Here is a 23,867-nt window from a genome sequence, read left to right as displayed (position 1 = left end):
TGTATTATGTTGCTTAGCCCAAATTATAGAAATTTTGAATGATAGATTGAGGAATTTTTACTTTATTTTGAAGTAAATGAAAGTTTTAAACAGGGAAGTGATGATGCTAACATAAATTATACTTTAGGAAGATTTTTCTGTGAGGGATATATAGCATCATTTGAATATTGAGATTAAAGGGATACCATACAGATTGTTTTAGTAGCTCTTTTTTGACAAGATGCCTGAACTAGAATTGTGGTAATGAGAATAGAAAGGTTAGGATGGAATAGCACAGTGGCTGGCAAAATATGGCCTGAAGGTCAGATGTAGCCTACTGTGGTTTCTTTGTGCAGCCTTAGTTAAGAATGGTTTTTACTTTTTAAAATTACCTTAAAAATGTAAAAACCCATTCTGAGCTCAGAAACCATATATTGCCTTCATTGTCCTCTCCACCTTGAAATGGATTTGGCCCTCTGGCTATAATTTGTTAATCCCTAGATTAGAGAGATGTTCTGGAGGGAGAATTATCAGGATTTGGTAGTTAATTCATCTTAGAGGGAATTTCAGATGATTCTTTGCTTTTGAGACTATGAAACAGTTTTGAGCCTGGTTAACTGAAAGGTATTATATTAGTTAAGTCAGAAGGAAGTGATTTTTAAGGGAGGACAAGAAACTTAACTTTTAGGTTAATAGAGGGGCCTCCGAATGGAAACATATATTAAGCAATTGAACTTAAGGGTGCAGAATATCTAGGACTGTTGGAAATTATTAAGGCTGTTGTCAAGAATCAAATTTGTATCAAATATAGACCATGTTCATTAAATAGGGCTTAGAACATATAATGTGGGTCATTTAATTTATTGTCAATTAGTTGCTTGGTATCTGTTTTTTGTTTTTGTTAATCAAGGAAGGCTGAAGATCATTTTATTTACAAGGATGCAGTTTTGGACATTTTATCATGAGTTCATGTTTCAAAATAAATTATACCATTTAAAACCAATATTCTTGAGTGGTCACTATTTTTTTTTGTAGTGTTATAGAAACTGGAATTTCTGTGTGTACAACAATGCAGTGTGGCTGAAAAGAGATTATTTTGGCAGGATTTGATAGAGAAAACAATTTTTTTGCACCCCTCATCCCCACCTCTTTAAAGAAAATGACACAATTTGTTAGTTATAGATGGAAAAAATATTATTAAGCATTGCTGTTGTGAGAAGTGTTTTTCATAAAAAAAATTAATACTGTGTAAATAAATAATGAAGATTTATCTTACTATGCTCAAAATATGTTCTAACAACCATGTGATAAAATGAAAAGCCCAATAAAATATGTACTCAGATGAATGATTCCCCATATGAATAATGGTGCAAATGAATGTTCAAATTGTGAAATGATTTAAAACAAAACATATTTGGGTTTTTATAGCATCTTAATTGTAGGCTCATGTATTTTCCTTTTTTTTTTTTTTTTTTTTTTTTTTTTTTTTTTTTTTTTTTTTTTTTTTTGAGTTAAGTTGAATGAAAATTAGCCAACTAAATTTTTTGAGTCCAGTGTTGTAGGACATACATTGTACCATAATTTATTTTTCACATAAAAGCTGCTGTTCATTTCTACAGAATTAACATGTGTGCTTTCCTCATGTAGGAGAATATATAAAAAACTGGAGGCCAAGATACTTCCTTTTGAAGACAGATGGCTCATTCATAGGATATAAGGAGAAACCTCAAGATGTGGATTTACCTTATCCCCTTAACAACTTTTCAGTGGCAAGTAAGTTAATTGCATTTGTATACTCATCCTTATATTTTTATTATTTATATGAGTTTATACATTGAATGTTTTATAATATATAACAGTAATGTAAAATACTTGGTGAGTTTTATAGCAGCATAAAATCTCCTTATCATTGTTGCTAGTCTAAAAAAATATGACTTGATATCCAGAAGTAAATTTCCTATGAATTTGAATCTTATAGTAGGGGAATCTTTAAATCTGTACTTCAGAGGTACCTAAAATAAGTAGGAGCAAAGACTTTTGAACGTAGGTGCTAAATTTCTGATAAAAAATATTGTGATCTCAACAAATTTATAGTTCTCTCATACTTTTTCATTGACTATAATAGGAGAATATTTTAAATTAGAAAATTAATGGCTATAGAAATTTTATATTCATTTCTGCTTTTTCTTAATTTTCTAATCATTATTTCTGAAATTACTTGTACTTTAAAAGTATTTAGAAAATGTTAGCCAGATTGTAAAAGGGCAGAAAACCAAACTAAGAGATTATTCACTAAGATAATCAAGCAATCAGTTCTTCAGACTGTGTGGATTTATTGATGAATCATTCAAAATGTTTCTGTACTTATATAATAACAAAGAATATTTACATTTACTCTGTGTTAATTTAAAAAATTAAAAACATTTAAAAGATGAATTGTATTTAGTGAGTTTTGAAGAAATAAGCATAGCAAAATCATTCTTATTGACATTAATAATGTATTTCCATGTATTAGCTCAATTTGGGAAAAAAATGAGAACTCTCTCGACTGTGTAACAAGAAAATAACATAGACACCAATATCAATATTAGGACACTCCCTATTTTTTCTAATTTTTTTTCAGTTATTTGTAAATTCAAGGGGTGTGTGTGTGTGTGTGTGTGTGTGTGTGTGTAGTTTGTAGATTACAGATCTCGCTGAGATATATAAAGCCTAGGAAATGCTTCAGAATTGTGGATCCATTAAATAATCGTGGATGATGTAGTTGACTTTTTCCAAAAACTTTCTAAGTGTATTATTAGGATCTTACTGTGTATTTAAATTTTTTAAACACATTGATGCCAGATGGATGTGGTGTTTTAAAAAATGACATCTTTCTCTCTTATCGAAAACTTCCAAGTTTTATTCACTCATAGAATCCTAAAATTAGAGCTAGAGGGGACTTTAGAGATCACTTATCAGAATCCACATCCTCATTTTGAAGATAAGGAAACTAAGGCCCATTAATGTAAAGGAACTTGGCACTGGGAGCACAGATAAGTAATAATAGAAACAAGGTTTCCTGACTCTCCCAGTTCAGTGGTACTTAATATACCTGTTTCAAAAACACGAAATTTTTCTTAGATAAAAGTACTTGATATCTCTCATAGTCATAGAAATATTGTTTGTTCTTTTTAATGACTTATTTTTTCTCGGATCTGTTGTTATTAATAATTAAAATTATCTAAAAAATGCTTTCATGGTATAGTAGGAACATACTGAACCTTAGAGTCAAAGAACATGAATTTGAATTCCAGCCTTGCCGGTTAACTTGTTTGACCAAACAAATTATTTAAACTTTCAGTTTCCTTATTTTTAAAATTAGGGGTTAGACTAAATGACTCTTAATCCCCTTGCAGCCTTAGATCTATATTCCTTTCACCTATTATATTCAACCTCAATGCATTACCTTAGTTTCTACAACTTTATGACATTGGCAATTGGTTTTCTTGAAATAATTTATAAAAATTTAGTAAGGCAGAGCTCCTTTATCCTTTGATCAAAATGCAGCATTTTTTTTGACCTTATGAAATTTCACACCCGAACAAGTTTTAAAGACATACTGTATGTCATAGTCTGCCAACATCTGTTCCAACACTTCCACTGGCAGAATCTGAAATAAAATACTGCACTCTTGGGGAGAAATCCTTTTTAGTGACTGACAGTCAACTCATCCATGAAATAAATATTAGCCTACATCTGTAAGTCTTTCTATAACTGATATGTTGAAAGTAATTGGCTTAACTGACTTGAGTAAAGTAGTGTGAATTTAGCTTCTCTTTGTAAACTAGTTCTTCAGATTTTAGACGTTATTACCATGAAGTGGAAGCTAATCTAAATGTTCTACATGATTTGTCTTAGATCTTGACTTTAATGAAAAATGATCTGTAGTAAATACTTTAATTAATACAATTAATGTAGAATTAAATGACTTCATTGTACAAGAGATTTTTTTTTTAAAAAAAGGCTTTTTTCCCATGCGAAGACTTATTGCTATTCTTAGAAATAAATATTCCCAAAATAAAATAAAATTGAATATATAACATTTCAAATTTTCATGGAAGAGATGTACTTTTTATATTTAAAGAATAAAATAAATTTTTGTTGAATTTAAGAAGAAAATACAATCACTTCCACTAATATACACAAAATTTATGCCATCATTCCCTAAAAATCAAAAATTGAAGAAAAAAATGTGAAGAACAAAAGTCAGAGGTCTGAGGGTTTTCTTCTTTCCTTTGGAAGGGTCCATTTTCAAATCACAACAGTCTGGTCCATGTGCAGGGTGAGCCAAATCTTTGTAGTTCATGGTGGGTCTCTTAATGCAAGGTGATGAAGAACCAGAGTAGTACCAAGAGCATTAGCACTACAACATAGACAATAACCTCTTCAGTATAGTCATAGATTTCCTCTGTCAGTGTGAGGTGCTTGTTAGTGATGACCAGGAACATGAAGGAGAACACAGGGATACTTTTAATGCAGTTAGTAATTTGTCATTCAATCAGGATCATCTATGGCAAAGTTGCTAAGAGATCATAAGCTTCTTAATATGCAACTGATCTAATTAATAGCAAAGCTTTCCCTGTATTGCCCCTTACTCAGCATTCCTAGCACACTTACCAAAGCCTTGTCCTCTTGAGAGTCATATCAGAGGAATGATATTTGTCCTTTTAGAGGTCTCTATAGATTTTCCATAAGGGCTAAATACAGACTTGGGGACAATTAGGTAGCTCAGTGGACAGAATTCTGGGCTTGGCATCAAAAAGACTCAACTTTCTGTGTTCAAATTCAGCCTCAAATATTATCTGGGTGACCATGGACAAGTCACTTAACCCAGTTTGTCTCACTTTCCTCATTTGTAAAATGAGAAAGAAATGGCAAACCTCTCTAGTCTCTTTGCCAAAACAAAACAAAACAAAACAAAACAAAAAAAACCAAACCACCCAAATAGGGTCATGAAGAGTCAGACAGGACTGAAATAACTAAACAACAACAATAAATACACATATGAGCATGTGCTACAAAAACGTTTAATGGGCTAAAAAAGGAGGGTCTCAGTAGTTCCACAAACTCAACTAAGATATCCCCTTTCTTCCAAGTAAATGCCTACCCACCAGTCACAGAGTGATACACACATACACCCCATTCTATTAGAAACTGAGACATCTCACAACAAACAATACTACCTCTTGATTCTTCCAGTGTTTTCTGTGTCATCTAAACTATTCCAGGGGCAAAGAAGCCTGCAAATTGAGGGAGAAACTAAACTATTTCTCTACTGTATACAGAACTCTTGGAGAAGGTAAGCATTTGGGGACCAAGGCAGCTCTGTGTTGAGGCTGGAAACCTCTTGCCCTGATATGCAAGTTGGGAACAGGTTATTGAGAAGCTCTTGGATTAGGTGGGCACATGGCATGCCATGGACTGGCACAAGGAGCTCAAATAGGGCAGGAATAGTTGCTTTTTCTATAGGGGCATCATATAGCCTTTTCCCCAATATAACACCAGTCTCTAAAATTAGGAAGATCCTAAGTCTGAAACTTAACAGATAAGTCTTCCTGGAGACTGGATACCAGACCAAAGAACCCTTCTAGGATGGTACTGATTTGTCACAGATAGGGGTTTTGTTTTTGTTATTTTTGGAAGTTGGAACCTAATTTGGTCAGTCAGATATATAACAATGCAACTTGACCATTAGCAAGGGTAAACTTCTTGCCCTGAGATGGGAGAATATTATTTTGCCATTTGGGCACAGGTTGAGTGCCATATTGGTTTTGTCCATAGCTAGAGGTATCATGTGATCTTGTGCCCAACACAAGATTTTAAAAAGTCTTTAAAGGTTTCCAGAGGTCTCCTTTACAATCTACACAAAATCTTCCTTCTCCTTTAATTAAAACTACTTTTCGCTGAATACCTGTTAGCAAAAAAAACAATTTTTAAAAGAAGGGATATGGGATAAGTGGAAGAGATTTGTAATTTCATTGAGGAAGAGAACTCCCAGTGAGGAGAATTATCCAACCACAGCAGATTAGCACCTGATCTTCAACTTTTAGTCTTCAAGTTATTTGGGACACTGAGAGTTAAGTGAGTTGTCCTGGGCCATAAGCATTCTGACTCAAGAGACAGAACTTAAATATGTCTTTAGTTATCAGTCACTCGAGGAGCATTTATTAAGTACTTCTGTACTATTGGTCATTGTGCCAGGTGATGTGGATACACAGATCAAAAACGAAATAGCATCTACTCTGAAGGAGCTTACATCCTACTTAGGGAAATATACATAGCTATACATACATACATACATACATACATACATATTTAAGCACATACCTAATAAAGCAAGAGCCCCATTTGTTATCCCACCCAATTAAAAGCTTTGTTAAGTTAGAACACTTCTTGTTTATATTAGTTAAGCACAAGGGTCTGTACTTTTTCTCTTCCTCTTCCTCCATTTAGAGCCAAATCATGGTATGAGAGACTCATTCATATCATATATAAAAAAAGAAGGGAGCTATCTCAAACCCAAATAAGAGATTCTCAGGGCCTGGATTACTGCTGTTGGAGCAAACATGATCTTCCACATCACCTTTGAAGGACAAAAGTAGAATTGAACTTTGTCAGAGAAGAGAACTGCCAAGAAGTGTCTTAGAGTAGAACACACAGGATCAAGAAAGTCCTCAGAAAAGGTTAGTTCTTTTCCTCAGCTTCTCATAAGGCTACTGTTTCTTTACCTGGATGCTTCCAATAAACTAAATTTGTTTCAACCACAGAGAAACCAGGGGCTAACAGAGGTAGACATAAATGTAAGATTAAGCAGAAATCCTGTGTGTTAGGAATTTTAACTGGGAGTTCTAAGTGTGACTGAGCTCAGAACTTTTTGTCTAAAATCCACTTCTTAAAGCTTATTGGAAGGGAACCAAATAAACCTTATGGACATTCTATTACACTGTAGACTTAAAATAAATTCATTATTGTAAAGGAAGATTAAAATATGAAGAATAAATACAAGGTACTTAAATTATTTCTAAAATTTTGGTTTTAGGATACAAACTGCTGGGTAGATTAGGAAAGACTTCACCTAGAGGTAGGCCTTAAGCTGTGTTTTGATGGAAGAGAAGACTCTGTGGGGTACAATTGAGCAGGGTTTACATTTCAAGAATGAGGGGCGACAAGTTCAGAGACAGATGAAATGACATATATGAGGAATTGAGAGAAGTCTGATTGCAGAGTGCAGGAGTAATAGATATGGAGGTGAGTAAAAAAGGTGGAGAGAAGATTCTGTCTAATAGGCATTAAAAACCAAGCAGGGAGTTTATATTTGATCTTGGAGGTAGAGCCACTAGAATTTATTGAGTGGTAGTGGGGCATAGTCAGTTGTATACTTAAGGAATATTCCTTTTAGAAATTTCCTCCTTTTGCTTCCATGCTGATCTCCCAAATCAGATGTGGAGAACCTTTGTTATAAGTAAGAGTAACTATCCATTTGATTTCAGGCCTTGCATCTCCAAGTGTGCCTGTCCTTGAGGGAAAAGTTAGAGCAAATTCACTGGGAAGTGGGACTTTGATCTTCTGCTATGCCTAATCTTCAGTCTTAGGAGGGAAGAATAGTGAAATGGGACCTCCCCTAAAACCATTTGTTTTCTATCTCATGTTGGAACCTAATATCCAGCTTCCTCTAAGAAGAGTGGCAAATTTATCCAATATAAACATTCTCACCTTCTTATGTTCTACACATCACAATGATTTTTTTATCCTTACAGGTCATTACCAACCCCATTGCTCACAATTCTATTCCCACCCTCTTAACTGCTGTCTCATTTTAAAGTTCTAACCAAATGCTACCTACTCCTTCCATTGTACCCTCTGGAGTGCCTATTTCACTAAATAACAAATTTTCCTTCATTTTTTGTTGTTCCTATCTTTTTTTTTTAAATAATTATAACTTTTTATTGACAGAGCCCATGCCTGGCTAATTTTTTTACAATATTATCCCTTGAACTCACTTCTGTTCCGACTTTTCCCCTCCCTCCCCCCACCCCCTCCCCCAGATGGCAAGCAGTCCTATACATGTTAAATATTTCACAGTATATCCTAGATACCCTATATGTGTGCAGAACCGAACAGTTCTCTTGTTGCACAGGGAGAATTGGATTCAGAAGGTATAAATAACCCGGGAAGAAAAACAAAGATGCAAACAGATTACATTCATTTCCTAGTGTTCTTTCTTTGGGTTTAGCTGCTTCTGTCCATCATTGATCAATTGAAACTGAGCTAGATCTTCTCTTTGTCGAAGAAATGCACTTCCATCAGAATACATGCTCATACAGTATCGTTGTTGAGGTATAATGATCTCCTGGTTCTGCTCATTTCACTCAGCATCAGTTCCTCTCAGTTTCTCCTACTCTCTCTGTATTCATCCTGCTGGTCATTTCTTACAGAACAATAATATTCCATAACATTCATATACCACAATTTACCCAACAATTTTCCAATTGAAGGACATCCATTCATTTTCCAGTTTCTGGCCACTACAAACAGGGTTGCCACAAACATTTTGGCACATACGGGTCCCTTTCCCTTCTTTATGATATATATTATATGATATATAAGCCCAGTAGTAACACTGCTGGATCAAAGGGTATGCACAGTTTGATAACTTTTTGGGCATAATTCCAGATTGCTCTCCAGAATGATTGCATCCGTTCACAGTTCTACCAACAATGCATCAGTGTCCCAGTTTTCCCACATCCCCTCTAACATTCGTCATTATTTTTTCCTGTCATCTTAGTCAGTCTGACAGGTGTGTAGTGGTAGTTGTCTTAATTTGCATTTCTCTGATTAATAATAACTTGGAATATTTTTTCATATGGCTAGAAATTTCTCTTCATTTTAAATCTTTTCTTCTCTCACTTCTTCAATCTTTTAGCTCTTAACTCTTTTACTTGGCTCTCCACAGTGACACATTCTCTCTGGCTGCACGTATGTTTATTTCCTTCAGCACACTGGTCAAGGAAAAGAGTTGAACTATTTCTTGCTTCCCCATTGCTATCTCCAGGTTTTTCCCTTACAAGTATCAAATAGTAATTCTCCTTTAAGATTCATGCCATTTATATCTCTCACTGAATCAGAATTCTAGTAGTTTATAGATTTCCAAATCACTCCCCTTCCTTCCTCCAATGAGTTTGGTAAATGATATTTCCTTAATCCATTTATATTTATTTATATTTATTTTTCATTACTCACTCTTCCCACTGTTTGGCATTCAAAGACTTTTATAACCCTAGTGCCCTCCTACTTTTCCACTCATACATGTTCCAGTCCAAGACATGTGATCTTACATCTAACTCTCTACCGTGTACCTTTGTTTCATTGACACTGGCTGTCTTAAAGTTTTAGGAACAAGACAGTCCATCTCTCAATTACTGGCATTTTCTCACTGTCCCATGTGTTTGTTCTTCCTCTTTGTCTCTGCCTCTTGGCTACTCTAGCTTTCTTTTAGTTCCAGTTAAGATCCCATCTTCTTCAGGAAGTTTTTCCCAACCCCTCTTAATTCTTTCCTTTTGAATTTTTTCCTGTTTTTGATTATTTCCTGTTTATCTTGTATCTAATTCTTTTGTTCTTCCCTCACATTGGATTCTGGGCTTCTTGAGGGGAGCAACTATCTTTTGCTTCCTTTTTTTAAATCCCTAGTGCTTAGCATAGTTCCTAACACATAGTAGGTATTAAATCAATGTTTATTGACTGACTTCCAACTGCTGGGTAGAGGATGAACTAAAATGAGAAGAGACTTAGATAGGAAGGTCAAATAAGAAGCCATTGTTATAATTAGGGCAACAGGAGATGGGGACCTGACTAAACGGTGATAGCTGGGAGAGTAATGAACAGAATTCAAGAGGTGAGAGATATTATAGAAGCAGAATGACTACATTTGACCACTCATTGGACATTTGGAGAAAACAAAAATGAAGAGTCAAGCATAATGCTGAGATAATGGATCTGGAAGAATGTTGGTAATTTTGAATATAGAGAAGTTTGGATAAGGGTTTGGTTTTGAGGAAAGATAATGAATTCTCTTTTGTACAGGTGGAGTTTGAGATATTATGGTTTCTGGTTTCAAATGCCCAATAAGCAATTGGTGATAAAGCACTGAAACTTAGGAAAGAAATTACAGTGGTTGGTTAAACAGAAAAGGGCTTCTTAAACTTTTTCCATTTGTGACCCTTATTCACCTAAGAAACATTTACATGACCCCAGATGCATAAGTATATAAAATAGGTACACAAATCAAAAATTTATTGATAATAAATCATAATTTTGCAACCCATACATTCAATTGCAACCCCATTTGGGGTTGTGAGCCACAGTTTAAGAAGCTGGGAAGTAAATTACCTGTTCAGAGGTGACAAAAAAAAAAAGAGTAAATGAGATCATCAAGAGACTATATGGAAAAAAGGATCAAGATAGAGCCTTTGGGATACCTACAGTTAGAAGACAGGGCATAGGGTTATGACACATTAAAGAGACTGAAGGAATAGTCAACAGGTAGGAGGAGAGGAATAGGGGAGAATAGTGTCATCAGAACTCATAGGGGATATAGTGTGGATGGTTGGGAGGTTGTCATTGGTGTCACATGCAGCAGAAAGGTCAAGAAAGATGACTGAAAAAACTGATAATGTGAGAACAAGACCCTAGATTGAATCTCAAAGTCTGTGATGTTTTATTGAAAGAGTGAGAGAGATTGAAGGCCACAGCCATTGATTCTCAGGAGAAGCAAGCATACTTCCCTCAGAGAAAATGCATCATACAGAAGGAGGCAAGTGCAAGTTTTTTTAGGTTAATCTTCTCCCCTTAACCTTTAATTGGCTAGAGGAACAGTTCCTGGTATGCCTTAAGAATGCCCTCTTCTCCACTACAGTGTATGTAGATTTGTATTATTGCTTTCTCTCTGTGCTGTTCCTTCTCTCAGTCATTGAACCTGAACAGTTTAAGCCAGACTTCATTGATCAGAATTCTTCAGTCTAGTCAGTTTCTCTTTCTGAAAGCTCATTGGTCAGTGATACTTGTTATCTACATTACGTTGAAGCTTGCAACATTTGTGGAAACCTAACTTTTCAGTATTGCTCACAATAAGATTTGAGCAATTAAGAAATTGATAACTTCAGGGAGTATAGATTCAATTCATTGAAATCAGAATATCAAAAGTTATGGAGTAAATTAAAGGAGAGCAAGTGGAGGCAATAGAAGCTGTTTCTCAGTGTTTACTGAGAAAGGGTGGAGACTATAGCTTGAAAGGATAGGCTCTTGTGACCGTTGGAAATATTTTTAATAAAAGTAAGGTTAGTAGAGAAAGAACCAGTATATAGGATGAGATTTTAAATTACAATGAGAAGAAGAGATGTTTGAGAATACAGATTGCTGGAGAAGAGAAGAGGAGACGGGATAGGATCAAAGGTGCATATAGTGGACTTAGCTTTGGCAAGGAGAAAGGCCACCTAATTATATTCTTCATATCTTAGGGCAGCTATTTTATTATGTAAATACTATTCCAGGTGGTATTCAAGAAGAAAACATCATAACTTGTATGTATATTTATTTTTATAGATAAATGAAAAGGAAATTAAGACACTATATTTCGTTTGCAGACTGACCTTGGTGCCATTCACTTAACATGTTTTCAAAATACACAATGTATTTTGAAGGATGAAAAAAAGTGGAATGGAATTTTTACAATGCACTGGAGAGCTTATCATCATTCATTTGTTGGTTTGTTGCAATGTATTGTAGTTTAGATGTGCATGATTGTATGAATTATCAAATTCAGAGAAATTGACACTTGTGAAATGGACAAATTAGTTTTAAAAATTCAGACAAAGAATTTACAGATTGAAGATAATAATATGAGCATCAACTAATAGTAGATTACAATAAGGAAATGACAGGTGATCTCTTTACTTTTCTTCAGCTTCTGAATTATGAGGCAAAAACCATGATGCTGTAATCAGATATGAAAAAGAATTACAGAAATGCCCAAAATTACTAAGATTTTTAAAAACATGAATTTGTATTTACTTTCACTAAGGATGAACTTCGTTCTAGGTGTGTATTATACCTTTAGTATGTTGACTAAATTTAGGACATAGCCCTTATGGTTACCAAGACACATAAAATTTAAGTTCAAAAAGTTTACAAAAACCTTTGCAAAATTGGTAGATGATATTGAAAAATAAATAATATGATTTAATTAAGCATAACCAGTTATATATTTTTTTACGTTTGGGTCTATGTATGCACCCAGCTTGTTGAAGACTTGCTCTGAATTCAGCTAGATGTTAACTTATACAATAGATATACCAAGTCCATAAGCCTTTGTTTCTACCAACATTTCTTGAAGCTGTCTCTTCTCCTTCTTCCCCCCTTTAATTCATATAGCAGTTTACTTGGTCTTCCTTTTTCAAATCTTTGGATTTTTTTGAGCAATACTTTCCTTTTCCTTCCTTCTCCCTCCCCCATTTTCTTGTGTCTCTTACACATATACTTAAACAATGTGCATGTGTTCTTCCCAGCTAAATTTCTCAAGTGCAGTGACTATTTCACTTTGTCTTCATACATACATACAAGAGTAATATTGTAATAGGCTATTAAAAGATCTTTTGATTGACCACTGAACCCTACTCAGTGTTCTTCCAGCTCAGTCACCTATATAACTTATATTTTACTGGCCTTGTCCTGGAGAACTCAGGACTACCTCTATGCCAAGAAGAGGCACTGAATAGGGCTGCACTAGAAGATATTCCTAGAAATTTCATATAATGTGACAAAAGATTTAATAAGGACCACTTCCATGGGGAGAAAATAGGCCTATATCTCAAGAGGTCTAAAGATTTTAGAGAAGGTGAAGAGAATCCTTTTGAAGGAGGAATAGTATATAATTGGGCAGAGAGGGCTGGTGAAAAAAAAAAGACAAGGAGAAAAGTGAGGTTACTGTTTCAAAGTTTTATGGAGCACATTGCTCCTTTATTACAATGATGTTTCTGAACTATAATAAGGTCTTTCATTACAAGTTCAGCCTTTCTCATTCATTTGTTTTGTGCTTTGCTTCCTCTTTTACTAATTGCCTGCACAATAGCCTTTTAGCTAGGAAGCTTGTGTCATTTTTGACCAATTTGTTATTGTCTTCCTCTTTTCCCCAAATGCCCTAGAATCTATTACTATGGTACAATTTTAGAATAAAAAAAATAGGTAGAGTTTATTGAGAAATACTAGAACAGTTCATTGTTATTTGAATCACCCAACTAGCACCAGTCATTTCTTGTGAAAAGTTATCAATTAAGGTTTTCATTTGTGAAATGTTCCTGCATGGCATGGTAAGAATTAGATATCTGAAGTAGACTACTGAAAATCTCTTGTTAAAAAATTATTTTTTTCTGATTATTATTTTAACTTACTGATGAAGTATGTCTCCTACCTACTTCTTTTAGTTGTAAATGTAGATTTTAAAGAATACAGATTGTAGAGAGCTAGCAAGGTTAGTACTCAAAGGAGAATTCCTCTATAAGAAATTATTTTATAGAAATATAGGGCATATAGAAAATATGCCCCACAGACATCCTTTATTTCATACCTAACATCATAATTTCTCTTGACCAAATAACAAATATTTACTACTGCATTTGTAGTTCTCTGTAAGAAAATCCTGAACCTCTGTCAACTTATCAAGCATAACTTCTTCATTATTAGTGGTTCATTTGAATAAAAAATTAACTTATCTTTTAATTTTTGTTAATTGTTAATACTAATATTGTTATTATATATTATATATGATAATAATAAAATTGTTAATTTTAGGATGAAAAGTGTCATCTAGTATTATGAAAGTCACAATATCCAATTTAAGTGCTTCGGTTTTTGTGTAGCAGTAACCTTGGACCTGGAAGACTGTCATTGTAACTCCAATCTCACGTATACCCTATGAAGCTGAAAGAACTTCAGGCATGGAGCCAGTGATAGGTCCTCACTGTCAACTAGGGTAGCTTTGTCAGATGGATTCATTATCAGATTTGTCACATGATGATGTACTTTTTAGTGACAGGACTTTTCAAAAATTAGCCAGTAAATTATAGGGAAGTGGCAGTCTACATCAGTAAGCATGTACTTTATACCAGTGATATTCTGGGATGTTAACATGTTATGAAGGCTTAGGTTACAAAGAAGTCTCATACAAAGTTTGGCCAATTTGCTTTTCCACTTATACAAACAACTTAGTATAAAGATGGGTAGAATTTGGAGTCAAAAAACCTGATCTCAAATCCCTCTCTACTACTTGTTTGTCTTTAGGAACTTAATTATGAACACTAAATCTTTTTACGTCAGTTTCCTATAATTTTTATTTCTTTGCTTGAAAACTGCCTGTTTATTTCCCATTTATTGGGAAATAATTTGTTTCTTATTAATTTGCTTCAATTCTTTATATATCTGAAAATTGAAGCCTTTTATTGGAGAAATTTGTTCTTAGATTTTATATATATATATATGTATGTATGTATGTATGTATACATAAACAGACACAGAAATTTATATAGTACAAATTCTTAAAGGAAAAATTAAATGAGTTACAAGAATAAACAGAGTGACCTCTACTTTCCCCTCTTAGAACTAAATAAATCCAATCAAAACAATAAGCAAAAAGTTAAGGAAATTAATAGAATTTTTAAAAAGTTAGATATGATAGAACTTTGGAGAAAACTGAATGGAAGTAGAAAGGAGTATATCCTATTTTTAGCATCTTTATGGCATCTTGATAATAATTGACCATATATTGTGTAAAACCTCACAACCAAGTGCAGAAAAGGAGAAATATTAAATTCATTTTTTTCAGATTATAATGCAATAAAATTACAATCAATAAAGGACCATGGAAAAATAGATTAGATAATTTCATTTCCAATTAATTTTTAATCTTAAAGAATGAATGGATCAAAAAAACAAATAACAAACACAATAATTTCATTAAAGAGAATGACAACTATGAGAAGACAACATTCAATATTAATGGAATTCAACCAAAGCAGTATGTAAGGGAAAATTTATATCTCCAAACACTTATAGCAATAAAATAGAAAAAGAACAGATACATAAATTGGGAATGAAACAAAATTAAAAAAAAAAACTAGAAAAGAAAGAACATATTAAAAATCCCCAATTAAACACTAAATTACAAATTTTGAAAATTACGGGAATGAAAAATTCCTTATTTCCCAGTTTGCTCATGGTATCTCCCTGTGTCTACATCATGCACCCAGTGTGATATTATCTTGGAAAACAGTAAAAAATATTAGTCCATACCTAATTTCTGCCAAATTGCTTTCTAATTTTTGTTAGATAGTTTGTTCTTGTTCCAAAAGCTTGGGTATTTTGGCTTATCAGACACTAAGTTACTGTAGTTATTTACTGCTGTGTGTTATATACCTAATCTATTCCATTGATCTACCACTCTGTCTCTTGGTGAGTAACAGATTGTTTTGATGATCAACATTTTTAAATAAATTTTGAGATTTGGTACTGGTAGGGCACCTTCATATACTTTTTTCTTTATTGATTCCCTTAATATTCATCCTTTTTTGTTCTTCCAGAATAGTTAACTATTCTTTTCTGGCTCTATAAAATAATTTATTAGCCATTTGAATGGTATGGTACTGAATATGCAAATAAATTTAATTGGAATTGCCATTTTCAATATATTGGTTCAGTCTACCCATTATTAAATTAATAGTTTCCTAATTGTTTAGAGATGACTTGTTTAGAATGTTTTGTAATTGTTTTCATGTAGTTCTTAGATTTGTCATGGCAGGTAGACTACGACTACCAAGTATTTTATATTGTGTGCATTTATTTTATATAATTTCTCTTTCTGTTTTTTGATGCTGGACATTATTGGTAATATATAGAAATGCTGATGATTTATGTAGATATATTTTAAATCCTGCAACTTTGCTGAAGTTGCTAATTATTTCAACTAGTATTTTAATTTATTCTCTAGGATTCTGCAAATATATCATCATGTTGTCTACAAAAAAATTATAGTTTTGGTTCCTCACTGCCTATTCTAATTTCTTCTATTTCTTTTTCTTCTTTTATTGCTGTAACTAGCATTTTTAGTAAAATCGGATAATGTGATAATGGGCAGCCTTTCTTCACCACTAACCTCATTTGAAAAGCTTCTAGCTTATCCCCATTACAATTAATGTTTGCAGATAGTTTTAAATAGTTACTACTTATCAATTTAAGGAAAGTTTCATTGATTCTTATGCTTTCTCATATTTTCCCTCTAGAGTGTTATATTTTTTGAAAAACTTTTTAAAATTATCTATTATTTATTATCTATTTTTGTATCTGTTATATGGTTTTTGTTGGGCTTTGTAACTGATGTATGCTGATAATTTTCCTCATTTTGAACTAGCCCTGCATTCCTGGTATAAATCCTACCTGTTCATAATTTATGATATTTTCGATATATTGCTCCAAGTTAGTATGTAAGTATTTTAATTTAAATTTTTGCATCACAATTCATTAGGAAAATTGATCTGTAGTTTTCTTTCTTGTTTTTCTGCTCATGGTTTAGACATCAGCACCATATTTTTGTGATAAAATTAATTTAGTAGTATTCCTATTTTTCATATAGTTTGTTTTGGAATTAATTAATTATACTTTAAATGTTTGATAGAATTCACTTGGGGATTTTTTTCTTAGAGAGCTTCTTGATGGCTTGTTCAATTTCTTTTTCTAAAATAGTTATTTAAGTATTCTATTTAATCTCTGAAGTTTATATTTTTGTGAATATTCATTTTATTTAGATCATTAGATTTAATGTCATACAATTGGGCAAAATAGCTTCTAATAATTGCTTTAATATCTTCATTGGTAGTAAGTTCACTGTTTTCATTTTTCATACTGATAATTTTTTTTAATTAAACTAACTAATTAGTTTAGTTAGTAAACTAACTAATGGTTTACCTCTTTTATTTTTTCCCCATAAAATAAGCTCTTGTTTTTATTAATTCAATGTTTTTCTTTTAATATTATTAATCTCTTCTTTAATTTTTAAGGAATTATTTTCTTAGTGAACTTTTGTATTTTTTTTTCTGTTTGGCTAATTCTAATTTGTAATGAGTTCTTTGTTGATTTTCCATGTAACCAATTTTGTTTTTTATGGAGTTCTTCTCTTCAGTGTCCTGTCCCTCCCCCCCTCCCCCCACTTTTTTTTTTTTTGCCCCTTTTCCCATTTGGTTTTTTTTTCAGTGTATGTGTGTGTATGTGTAGCTTCTTTTTCCAAACTATTGGCTCTTTTCATAATTTTTTGCATCACTCATTTCTTTTCCATTTTTTCCTTTACCTTTTTTATTTGATTTTTTAAATCTTTTTTTTTTTTTTTTTTTTTTTTTTTTTTTTTTTTTTTTTTTTTTTTTTTTTTTTTTTTTTTTTTTTTTTTTTTTTTTTTTTTTTTTTTTTTTTTTTTTTTTTTTTTTTTTTTTTTTTTTTAGTTCTTTTAGGAATTGGGGGAACTGGTTTGTAGCCAGTGTACATTTTTCTTTGAAGTTTTGCATTTAGTTGTTTTGACTTAATTATCTTTTTCTAAGTTTGTATCTTGATCTTTCTAGTCACTATAGTAACTTTCTTTGATCACGTTCTTTTTTGTTGATTACACATATTTCCACCCTATTTCTTTACTTTTAAATTTTAAGCAAAGTTGGGGTTTACTTTCAGGGTGAAGGAAGCAAAAGTTTCAGGGTTTTTTGCTTTTGTTTTCAGAGCTTCTTCTGGAGATCTGTAAGGTTTTGATTCTTCTAAGATGTTATGCTATAAGGAGAAGTGTGGTCACTGCTCTCCCAGCCTGTACTCTGGGTTGTGAGTGATCACAAGCGTTTTTCTGTGCCTTGAAACTGTGATAGGGGTCCCTGCTCCACTGTGGTCACAAGTCTTATTACTCCTTATTTCCCTGAAAAGATAACTCAGGTTCCTATGGCCTCTGTGGCCACATGCTAATGCCTCTTTCTTCCTTGAACCTGAGACTAGAGCCCCTATTATCTTGAGAGCCATAACAAGTACTTTTCTCCATTCTGCAACTGTAATTAGGTTCTCTGCTTGAAAGGGCCTGTGTGCCTACAGAGTCCCCTGGGAATATCCCTTTGAACAGTTAGTTGTCTTACCCACTTACTTTCTGTGGACTAAGCTGCCAAAGTCGTCGCTGCCACTGATAAAGCTGCTTTTTAAATTTTTCATTGAATTTTCTGGTCATGACCTGCACTACTCTATGCTCTGAGCCACCACCATTCTGCTCACCTTCTAAGTTTTCTTGTGCTAAAAAATTGTGTCACTCTAACCTTTTGTTAGTTTTGCTGCTCTAAATTTGATTTGAATCATTGTCTTAAACTTGTTTGGAGGGGGATTTGAAAGAGTTCAGGTGAATTCATGCCTTTGCTCTGCCATCTTGGTTCTGTTCCTGTTTATTCATTTTTTTTAACTATGTCCTGCTATCAGACTTCAGCTTAGGACCAGGGTCTTCACACTTCTGGAGGAAAGGTCTGTAATAGTCCTGCTACTCCTTTTTTGGAATGCTGTGTAATTCTAGGATCTCGATAGCTCAGACTGAAAAGCTACAGTGCTCCCAAAGTAAGATCCAGGATAAAAGTTTTGGATGTTACGCCTCTTATCTAAGTTTTGCAAGTTTCTGATCTTCGTTTAGGTTTGAGTTATAATAAATTGTGCAAGAATAAGCCATTTATCAATTAGGTAGAAAGCTCTGCTGGTTTACAGTAACAGAATTGCAGACTCCCCTTTGATCTGCGATATCTCCTCTGTTTATTCTTCTGCAGACTTCAAACTGATAAACAGGCTGAAATGGAAAACCTGCTCTGCTCCTGACATCCAGGCCACATTGATTTTGATTATTTTTGAATCTATGTCTTTTCTAATACACAACTGAAAGAGAGTGCCACCATTCCTTACTCTAGATGCTACCCTTGTATACAAGTCACCTTCTTACTCTGCCCTAGATTTGTGACCTACCTTTGGGAAGGGCATGAAGAAGTTGACAGTTTTGGCACCTGTTCCCATCCTATAGTACTCTGATATGAGTAGTGTGTAGTCTCTGGTGTGTAGTCTCTTTGATGTGTAGTCTGCCTGGGTTAGAGTATTTCTGCGTGCTTCGTGGAAGATCCTATTTTCACCCTCTGTGCTGACTAGGCTTGAAAAAGGATTCATTATGGTCTTTTCTTGGATTTTTCAATTAGGACTTGGTCTACTATGTTTTCTATATCTTTTTGCAGTCATTTTGGGGTGGGGAGAGGTGAGAAGCTTGATGTACTTCATCCTGCTACTCTTACATCATTGAAAAGGGAAATCTCAGTAAGTTGAAATCTATAAAATATTTTGAATTGAAGTTTTGATGGAGAGAAACAAAGGCTTAGACACTTTGTTGATATGTTTAAAATTGGGTCATCCTATCTCAATTTGTGGGAAGAAGAAAAACAGAAAGAGAGAAATCCTAACAACAGTTTCTCTCATTTTAACCTTACTGAGATAGGAAAAATGAAAGTTATGTTCTAAAGAAGCCAGCTACTCAGTGAATTTATCTTCTGTTTGCTAACTTTGTTCAGATGATCAGGATTAGCTGTTCATATAATTAATCTTTCTCTCCCTTTAGTTGTAGAAATGTGGGTTTCTGGTTTACTGTTTTTCAGCACGTTAAAGTTGTGTTTTTTTTTAATTGACCTATTGTTTTCCTTAGGAAAAAGAAAAGAGAAAAATTTACTTTTATAGGTCTACTATGCCAAATATATGGATATGAATAATAAAAAGTAATTACTATTTGGTTTATATTATAATTGTGTAGGACACTTAATACTGGTGGACCTTTAATGACTTTTTCTCTATCCTCTCTCCATTAAATCAAATTTGGGATTTGGGAAATGTACTGTTTTGTTTAAGGAACCATAAGGAAACCAGCTGGTGTCATTGGATTGTTAGGTGAAGGGAATATATAGTGTTAGACTGAAAAGGGGGCAAAGATATGAAGGACTTTGAATATGACACATAATTTTATTTTGGGGCCCAGAGGTGATAGTCATTGGAATATATTGAGTGGGATTGGTGGTGATATTTTTAGGAAAATTACTTTGACAGCTGAGTGCAGGGAGTGGGAAGGGGTTTGTGGCAGGCAGACCAATCTATTATAATATTTCAGGTGGGAGGTTTTGAGGGTCTGCATACGAGTGGTATTGGTGTTAGAGTAGAGAGGGGCATACACTGGGAGATGTTAGTTACAAAGGTAAAATGAATAGGTTTTGACAAATGATGGTTATGGGAGGTTAGAGAATGAGCAGTTGAAAATAACATGCAGATTGTAAGTCTGTGACTGAGAAGATAATAGTGATATTCTCAGCAGAAATAAGACAAGAAAAGGCAAGGGTTTGGTGGGGAAAAATGAATTTAACTTTGGCTATGTTGAGTGTGAGAGTTGTATGGAAAAATCCAGTTTGAGATGTTCAATAGGGAGTTGGTGATGTGAGTCTGAAATGGAGCAGAGAAGTTAGAGCTGGACAAGTAGATTTGAGAGTCATCAGCATAGAGTTGACAATTGAACCCATGGGAGCATGTGAGATCACCAAGTGCAGTAGTAAAAAGAGGGCCCAGGAAAGCCTTGCAGGACATTTGCAATATTAACTGAGGGGCCTGATGAAGTCAGCCAAAAAAATTAAGGAGTGGTCACTTAGGTAGGAGGGAGAACCAGGAGAGGGTATGAAGTCAATATATTGTAATTAATTTGCCCGAGGTCACATAAGTTATAAAAAAATAGAACCAGGATTTCAGGTGAAAAATGAACTATAGAAAAGCTAAAGAAATGAAAAATTTCCCTTTTATTCACCTTTTTTTAAAAAATAAGGCAAGGTAAATAGGCATATATTCTGAAGATCTTAAATTGGGATTGCTTAGAATCATTAAGTTCAAATTTAAGTTTATTAACAAAGGATAACTATTTTAGTATTTTGCAAAAAGTATTATTTTTCAGTATGAATAGTTTGTCTCTAAAACATTTACCTTTTATAATTAAAAACAGATGTTTGCAAAAAATTATCTTATGTCAGATGCATATTAGTGTTGGAAGAAATGTAGAAATATCTTGTCACTTACTTCAACTGTCTATTTAAAACCTGAATTTCCTCTGTAATTGCTTGTGCAAGTGGTCATACATACTTCATTCTAATACCTCTTTTGATGGGGTACTCCTTCCTACTTCCCTCATTAGTACTTCTCCCCACCATCATTCTATATTTGGATGACTAATTTTAGGATAGCTCAATTTTTTGGCACAATTATACAAAATCGCCTTCTTTCCTTGCATCTACACACATTAATCTTAGCTCTCCATTCCAGAAACAAGCCTAATTAATTATTCATTATATAAGTGTAAATAATTATTCATGACAGTCTTTTAGATATTTAAAGACTATTATCATGTCTCTTCCATTAGTTTATATAATAAAGTAAAAATATTTTCAAAACTGCTTTTCTTTCATGGTGCTTTCATTGAACTTCCTCTTTTGCAATAACTTTTTAGGGTGGGGATATCACTATTACTACTGTTCTTTCTCTCCAACACCTGTCCTCATTCCCACTATCTTGAGAGTAAGATGGTAGAAAAAGAAGTAATCTTAAAACAAATAACCATAGTGAAGAAAAGAAATTGTTTCCTCTTTTAATTCTTCCAAACTAACTACCTCCAATTCATTCAGTTGAATCTCATTTGGCATGATTGTGAGACCCTTCCTTATGCTAGTTGCCCTCTTCTGTATGTTCTACATATAATCACTGTCTTTCCTAAAATATGGCATCCAGAACCAAATAATACACTCCAAATTAATTCTAACCAGAGCATAATATAATAAATTTTCACTTCAATCTGGACACTGCTTTTCTTAATATGTACTAATGTAAATCTTATCTGAACAAGAATCCTGTCCACAGTATTCATGACAAGTATGCTGGAAGATTTTTAGTGAAAAGGACTTTATTACTTTCTAAGGCAAGTTATTCAATTATATTGAAATACAGTGATCAAAGTATAAGGAAAAATGCACATTTGTATTTGATGAAAATAATAGAGAAAGTTATTTGCTATGATTAAATGATTAATGATTTAAAAAATGTTTATAGCCTTTGGACTTTAAAAAAATTTCCATTATATTCCATGACTAAAAAAATAGCTTGGGAGCAAATATCTCCCATGTACAAGTCCAGATCATTAAATTTAAAGTCTTTCAATATAAATCACACTTACAAATAATTTTTAATAATAATTAATAATTATGTACTAGGTAATGTGGTAAATAATACTTCTATGTTTTCATTTTCATTTATTCTATGTTATAAATTCCTATTATATTTCTGGGGTGTATATATAGACATATGTACATATATATTTATATTTATATATGTACACACGTATTTATATATCATTTATTTCCATTAATAATTAAGTACTTTGTATAATTTTTATATATTGAGTATTTTTCAAAAAGAGGCAAAATATAATTTTCTTTGAAATTTAAGGAGAGGTAAATAATTTTCCTTGAAAATGTTTTGAAGTTTTATAATATTCTTAGAAGATATTTAAGAGATTTGATACAATCTGACTACTGTGAAAAATGCTTATGCTGAAAATAGGAATACCATCTTTCTTTATAGTCCTTTTGTTTTTAAATTTAGGGATTTGGTTTCTCATGACCAAAATCACTTAGAAAATGAAAATTTTACTCTGGAAAATGTATATTATTAATATGTAAAAAACTGAAACTTAGATCTTTCCTCATTGCTAGAGAACATCCAGTGTGTTATTGCCACTGGTATACATAAGGCAATAAAGTTCAGAATTTTAAAAATTTGTAATGTGAGCAAAGTATATTAAAATTACCCTTCTCCTAAAATGACATTTAATGTTACTTATTACCTCATGCCTAAAGTACTGTAACTACTGGTTGATCTGCTGCCTCTATTTAGTGGTCAAATTTATTTTCCCAAAACTCATCTGACTATGTCATCTCCTTATTTAGTTAACTTCCGTGGCTCTTTGGGCAGCTTGGTTGTGTAGTGAGTGGATAGAATGGCTGAGTCAAGAAGACTGATCTGTCTTCCTGAGTTTAAATCTGATCTCAGACACTTATTAGTTATGTTATCCCGGACAAGTCACTTAATCCTATTTGCCTCTGTTTGTTCATCTGTAAATGAGCTAGAGAAGGAAAAGGCAAATAACTACAGTGTCTTATCCAAGAAAACCCCAAAGAATCTAACATGAGGGAACTATAACTACTGGCTCCTTGTTTATTGAATCAAATATAAAATCGCCTTTGGCTTATAAAGCCCTGCATAACTTGATTCCCCCATCCTTCATCTTTCCAGTCTTCTTATACCTTAAATCTTCCCTCCTTCCTCTCTACTCCAGTCTCTCTTTCCAAATCTTCAACCTAGAACGCTACAGTCTCTAACAAGACAATCTTCCTGATTGAGCATTTCCACTGGCTATCTATCATGCCTGGATTTCATTTTATCATTATCTCTGCCTCTTGATTTTATTCAAATCTCAACTAAAGTTTTCTTTTCCCCAATGTAGTACCTTCCCTCTACTGATTATCTCCAATTTTTCCTATATAGATATAATATATATGTGTGTGTATTATATCTCTCTATATAATATATATGTGTGTCTTTTTATCTCCAGTATTTAATACAGTGCCTGGCAAATAATAGATATTTAATAAATAAATGCTAGTTGACTAATCGATCTCCTAATTAATGAT

At 33.1% G+C, this 23,867-nt stretch overlaps 1 protein-coding gene across 1 annotated transcript in view; it reads left to right on the top strand.

Annotated features, from left to right (window-relative positions):
- The window catches only part of AKT3 (AKT serine/threonine kinase 3), a 414,439-nt gene that overhangs the window by 190,573 nt on the left and 199,999 nt on the right, over nt 1–23,867 (top strand). Inside the window, exon 3 of the mRNA XM_031968694.1 lies at nt 1,627–1,752. Within this exon, the coding sequence (XP_031824554.1) occupies nt 1,627–1,752 (126 nt within the window). The remainder of the gene's footprint in view (nt 1–1,626; nt 1,753–23,867) is intronic.

Source organism: Sarcophilus harrisii, chromosome 4 (genome assembly GCF_902635505.1).
Source record: "Sarcophilus harrisii chromosome 4, mSarHar1.11, whole genome shotgun sequence".
NCBI classification, from domain to species: domain Eukaryota; kingdom Metazoa; phylum Chordata; class Mammalia; order Dasyuromorphia; family Dasyuridae; genus Sarcophilus; species Sarcophilus harrisii.
This window is presented reverse-complemented; position numbering and strand designations above follow the sequence as displayed.